Below are 6,853 nucleotides of genomic sequence, written 5' to 3' on the forward strand. Positions count from 1 at the left end.
TTAACTAGCTTTCTAAAAATATATTATAATAATTCAATAAATTTATAATAATTTATTTTAATGAAAAATCCTTTGTTTTTTGTTAGCGAAACCTTGTTTTTACATAAGCGGGATACTCCAAGACACCTTTCCCCCCATTTTAGCCGGTGTCACCCAAGGAATCACGCTTGCTCCCTTACTTTATTCCTTCTTTACAGCTGATGTCCCATTGCATCGCCTTAACATTCACATACGATGTCACGGAAATCCGTTCCACAAACATTGATCTTCTTATTTCTATCCGCAACCTCCAATTCTATATTCATATGCTTTTATCCTGGTTTCGACAATGTACAATCAAGGTAAATATCAAAAATCTAAATAGATAGTTTTCACTTTTAGTCTTTTAACTCTCAAACGTGAGAATTTATACGGCAATCTGATTCCTCCAGCAAATAGTACACGGTATTTACTTGGACCTATTTGACACACGACTAGGACGTATTGCCCGAAACCATAGATATAAAAAGCTGAAAAGACTACTTGGCAAAAGATTTAAACTGGTTTTACTTATCAAAAAGCTATTATACAATACCCTAATCGCTCCAATATGAACTTACGGACTTAATCTGTACGGTAGAATCAAAAGTTCCAACTTAACATAATCTAATCCCTACAACACCCAAGCCTTTGCATAACAGTTTATGCTTCATTCTACCTCACCAATCATTATCCACTCTCTACTTACCCGATCCAAACCCGATCCAACTATTTCTCCAACCCTCATAGAAGAATGACGGCGCAGGTGGCGTCACAACAATCTGATTGTGTAACTTCGACAACTCTAGGATGTGTTGTCAATATCACGCTATAATGGCCAATTACGGTCACCATCCAGTAGATCCATCATGCCGGACATGTAAATGAATCCTTGTAAATAACATAATTGTAGCTTGTTGCATTTTGTACGCAGTTACACAACTAAAAACAAAACACATACGCTGGAAGGGTAATTTAAATCGAGAACTGCCCCGGTGGGGAGATGAAGGTACAAAAACAGTGTAAATATAAATAATAAGTAGAGAGATTTATTTATACAAAAATATTAAGATATAAACGACATTGCATGTTATATACATGACTAGAGGGAAGTATCGCCTGTTCAACTTGGACGGATAAATAACAACCTTTTAAGAAATCATACAGTGCACACAAAAATTAAAAGAAAAATTATTGAGCAACACAAATATAAAGCCAGTAGAAAAAGATATAAATATAACAATGTACATTTTTATTAGTAATTTATTACTATTCAACTAACAAATGTTGTGTTATATATTGAAACCTGACGGGGCATGAATAAATATTTAAATAACGACGATTTAAAGCTATTATACATTGATTCAAGCGGACAAGGAGAATTTAACAATATGTCCGCTGATTAGAGAAATTAAAGTTATACAACTCTTTAAAAAAAAATGCATCTTATAATTTTCACATATCACTTGAAGCTAGTTTTAATTGTACTTCTCTACACTCTAATTCTCCCATACCCTTTTCATTCCAGGCTATTTACACACTTGTTTGAGATCGTTTTAGTGTATTTTTATCAATTGCAATTCGCGATTATTCGGAAGGAGTCGATTCCTCGCTGTCCTGTTGGATGACCGTCGGAGGATGGCAGTGGGTGCACAGCCTTCCGTCTCCACCCAAAAACGTCTTACCACATGTTCTGCATTCTTCTTGAGATTCACCTTCAACAAAAATAATTTAATTAAATTAAAAGGCATTAGCAAACAATAGAGAGATTTTGAATAACGTTAGCGTGAATATAACGCTAAATTGATTAAAGTGTAGATGCGCAGATTTAACGGAACGCTATCTGAAATATCGGCCTACGTTATTGTTCTTATCATAGCGTGTGCTTGTTAACGGTGACGGTAAAGTCAACAAATTATTTTTTTTCTGCACGGATTGTCCAATTTAAAAAAATATATTTTGTTTATAGAAATATAATAAAGTTGATTATTTTATAGTTAATCTGTTACAATTAGCACGTTTTCATGAATCCCGATTTTTAATTCGATTTTAATACCAAATGTATATTTGGTGTTCCAACATTAAAATACTTAGCTGTTTTATTTTATACAATCTGGAATGACAGAAATACAACAACTTTAGGCATCTTTCCTTCAAGTCCTGGTTATAATGCTTATGTATATGATTAACTAACTGTAATGTTTTAGTTTTTCCTAAAATTGTTAAGCTAAGCTAAAAACGCTTTTTCTTAAGATTTTTTGCACTTTTCATAATCAATTCCATTTAAACTGAACTTGTCCTGAATCACCCGGCAATTAATTAATGTTTACTTTTTACGTTGAGCCTCTACAACTATCACTCAGATTTGCCAAACTGTCGTCAGCAATCAAAAGAAAATCTATTAAATTGGACCCACAAGGAAATTATAATAATTTTAAACTATCATGAACTGAACAAATACTTTTTTCTTAATTTTTAATTGTTTATGTATATTTTGGGTTTGTTGCAAGTTCCGATTATCAAGGCTTGGGGTGCTCGGAACAAACTGCCCATCACGTGCTACAATTTATTTGTTTATGAAAACTTTTTTGGAACCAATTTCCTAGGCAATGCCCATCAGTGAGAGGCACGAAAGAAGATCTCGGCAGTAGGTTTGTATTACAGAGAGATACCGTTAGCGTGAATGGTAACGCTAAATTGATTGAAGTACGCATGACAGTAAAGCCAACAAATTAGATTTTGATGGGGATATTGTACAATTAAAAAATATAATAATATTATATATGTAAAAATACAATAAAGTTGTTTATTTTACAGTTAACATTTTCAATTCGCACAAGTTTTCATGAATCCACCGTCTCCTTCGAATTTCCTATTTGGTGCTAGAATATTAAAATAATGTTCTACCGTCATATTTACATACAACCAGAAATGATAGTTAGCTAGAATTCTAAGGGACAGGTATAGAACGTGGTTAAAATGCATATGTATATAGTAAACTATCTGTAATGTTTTATTTTTGCTAAGCTAAAAGCTTTTTTTTCTTACGAGTTTTTCCACTTTTCATAATCAATTCCATTTAAACTGAACTAAATCTCCAATCGCCCTAACGTTGGCTTTGGACGTTAGAGCTTCTGCAACTATGAGATCCTCAGCATGTGACCAACAAACTATCAAAACAAAATCCATGCCATTCATGAACGGTACCTTTGTTTAAGCCAGAAGCACACTTACCCGATGCCACGCCATGCGACGCTACCCGATGCTACCCGACGCAAATCAAAACTCCGATTTTCCATAAGGTTGCATTAACCCCGTGCACATCTACCCGATGGTATGCCACGCTAACCTACCGATACCCACTGTCCAGATTTGCGCCGGATCGCATCGAGTACAGTCGAAGACAAAAGAACCGGACACTCATATTTTTATTCAAACTACATGTATTATTGTCGTTATATTAATTACAACATACTTATTTTAATATAAACCAAATTAACTGTGATTAAAAATTAATTAGTTTTTATTTAAAAAATTAATTTTAATGGTTTGGTAGAAAATTAATCAAAACACCGGAATACGATTTTTTGATATAATGAATTTAACTAACAATTTATTGTACTCGCTTCGGCGGTACATATACTAAAATTGGAACAATTTATTACACGGTTTTGCTCATAAAATTTAATTAACAATTTATTTCATAGTTTTGCTCATAAAATTTAATTAACAATTTATTTCATAGTTTTGCTAGTAAAATTTAATTAACAATTTATGTCATAGTTTTGCTCGTAAAATTACACTATTTTCTAATGTCGGGTAGCTCCAGAACAGGACACTCATATTTTTTGTAGTTTATTTCAAACTAAGTACATGTAATTTTGTCGTTATATTAATTACAATCTGTTATTTTAATGTAAACCAAATTAAACGAGATAAAAAAATGCATAAATTTTTATAAACATTGTTTAATTATGATGGTTAGGAGTAACTTTATTTAAAGCAATTAAGTTTAACAAACAATTTATTAGATGGTTTTGCTCATAAAATTTAACTAACAATTTATTACAAGGTTTTGCTGAAAATAGTGCATTAAGAACAAAAGATGCGTTGCGATTGTGATAGTGATTATTGTGATAAACGCTGTGGACTGTACGCGACGTGTGCTTGCGTCGGAAAGATGAGCACACCCCACCAAAACGTGGCAAGGCGTCAGGTAGCATCGGGTAGCGTCGCATGGCGTAGCATCGGGTAAGTGTGTTCCTGGCTTTAGAAGCTTGGTAGATACGATACTATAACCTGAACTACTACTAACACCCCAGGTAACTTAGCGTTAGCGCCAACATCTGCTATGCAAAACGTCTTCAAATAGCGTCAACGTTAAATAAAATCAGGAATGACAGTTAGTTACAACAATCTTCTACACCTTTCCTTCAATAAAGTCACATCAATTGTCTAAAACAGACCCTTTGGGTGAACCGCCTAAATACAATCTAAAAGCTAAAATTCTAAGAGACAGGTCAGAATTTGGTTATAATGTGTATGTATATGGTAAACTAACTGCACTTATAGTTTACTTTTTCTTAAAAGTGCTAACTTTTTCCCTTAAGGGTTTTTGACATTTTTTAAAATCAATTTCATTTAAACTGGACTAAAACCCTGAATCGACCTAATTTTTACACTGTACGTTCGAGCTTTTTCTTAAAATTGCTAAGCTAAGCTAAAAAAAATGTTCTTAAGAATTTTAGACTCTTTTCGTCCTCAATTTCATTTCAACATAACTTGCTCTGAATCACCCAGCAATTTATATTTATTTTGTACGTTTAGAACATCCGTGAATGTTTTCAGGCTTGTATGATACGATACCATAATCTGAATTATCAAAACGATCTACCCATGAAACTTCGAATTAGCGGCAAAATTCGCTATGCAAAAAGTCTTCACAGCGAGTACATTATTTGAAAGACGTTAAGCATAACGTGACCTTGAAATAGCGGAAACGTTATTCAAATCTTTAAAATAATTATTGTTACTGACGAGAAAATAGTATTGGCCAAAGTGGTACAGAGTATGGAGGGAACAAAAGAAAATAAACATATTATGAGATTGGATGGATTGATAACTGTTTGAGAAAACGAAAACAGCAAAGAAAGGCCTAAATGGATCTGCGAATAATAAAAAATTGACAGAATTGACTTATGCCGGCGAATGAAACTGGAACGATAAAACTGCGATATATTTTCTTAAAAGCGGATGCGGTTAAGTGTTGTTTTTTTACAGGTGTGAGCCCAGATTAATAAGAAAAGACATCCACTTTTCAGGGACGGAATAATCCAGTTGATAACTACCGTAGCGGCCGGGAATTCATTTGATCACTCTGCCGGCATTATGTCGGTAAGGCGCCGCATTCCTCGGGCGCCCCGTAATACAATTTTAATACTAGACTGGAGCAAAAAGAGTATAAACAGGGCATTAAAAAGGGGACCTATATACATAATACATGACGGAAAATGACATAGAGCCCCTCGGACCAGCCCATATTAAAGTGCCATCATAATTTCGCAAGCGGTGAACCGACCGGCCCGAAATGAATTGACCTCTTAGCCGAGGAGGATCATTTGCCCAGTGGATCATTACAGAAGTACCTGTACCTGTTCGCCGAGGCGACACTCGTCATTACGGACCCGGGACCCAAATAGTCCACCCCTCGGCCAAACGGAAATGACATATAATTTACTTTCAGCGTGGCATTACTGAATTAGATAATAGCAACACTATTCGGGACATGCGTGATTTCGCCCTCAATTCTGTCCGAAAAGGAAAAATCTTAAGAAAAATTCTATGGAAATCATTTTAAGATTGATGATCTTACACAAGATAAAGTAAACAAATTTAATTGAAATTAAAAATCAAACATTTGTTCGTACTGGTACTTAATATTGCTGCAGATGAAATGCTGTAGTGCAGTACGATGTTTCCAGTAAAAAAATTGGTAAGGTGTTTTTCAAATCAAAACGATCATTGTATATCGGCTTTGAATGCAGAGCAGAATGAATCCAACCCGGAACCTTTACCTTACACTTTACGGTGATGACCTTCTTATCAACGCCCAAACCGTTTCAACCATCGACAGCTATTTTCTTAAAAGATGTTTGGAAATTATTTTAGTTCGATTAAATTGTTTAGGGCTGAAACGCGGCTGATAACTCTGGCACCCCATCCTATATTGACTGAGACATTAGGTAAATAGGAGAGGATAGATGGACTTTAGGTTTGTAGCAGACAGTAACAGTACGTAGAGAATAAACGACCAATATGAATCATTTTCAAATCTAAACCACACAGGTTATAAAAGGGAAAAAAAGAAAAAGCTGGCTGCTCTGTGCCAGAGATGTAATATGGGCCCGGATGGGATTTTCGTGACCGCCTTGAAACTCAAAAAAGCATTTAAAAATCTGGGGTTCATTAAAAGGCAGACGGTAGATTTTAAAAATCTGCCATAAAAAGCTTTTTATAATCACTTGTACTTTACCATTTGCAGTATGCCAGTGTTATTTGGTCGCCTGGTCAAATAAAACAAGCCATAACTTCTTCGGGGTTGACTAACTCACTGTTGCAATATTCTCTCATAGTCCAGCGTCGTACCAGACAAAACCCTTTTCCTTCTCCCATCAAGACCTGCTTTCGAGCAGTTGTTAGTAGTAGTTCATTAAAATCGAGGCGGACGAATGGATCAACATCCATTTGCTGAGTCTTGCAGGGATAGCAACTAATGGGCAAAAACCGAATTGAACTTTTTGCTTTTGCGCCTACTTTCGCGAAATAGCTGAACGAA

General features: G+C 34.9%; 1 protein-coding gene across 1 annotated transcript in view; it reads right to left on the bottom strand.

Moving 5' to 3' along the window:
* Nucleotides 1-1,047: 1,047 nt before the first annotated feature.
* Nucleotides 1,048-6,853, bottom strand: part of LOC106667106 (zinc finger protein 287) — a 144,436-nt gene continuing 138,630 nt past the window's right edge. Inside the window, exon 8 of the mRNA XM_014394810.2 lies at nucleotides 1,048-1,733. Within this exon, the coding sequence (XP_014250296.1) occupies nucleotides 1,606-1,733 (128 nt within the window). The 3' untranslated portion in view covers nucleotides 1,048-1,605. The remainder of the gene's footprint in view (nucleotides 1,734-6,853) is intronic.

Source organism: Cimex lectularius, unplaced genomic scaffold (assembly GCF_000648675.2).
Source record: "Cimex lectularius strain Harlan isolate CLEC.00 unplaced genomic scaffold, Clec_2.1 scaffold379, whole genome shotgun sequence".
NCBI classification, from domain to species: domain Eukaryota; kingdom Metazoa; phylum Arthropoda; class Insecta; order Hemiptera; family Cimicidae; genus Cimex; species Cimex lectularius.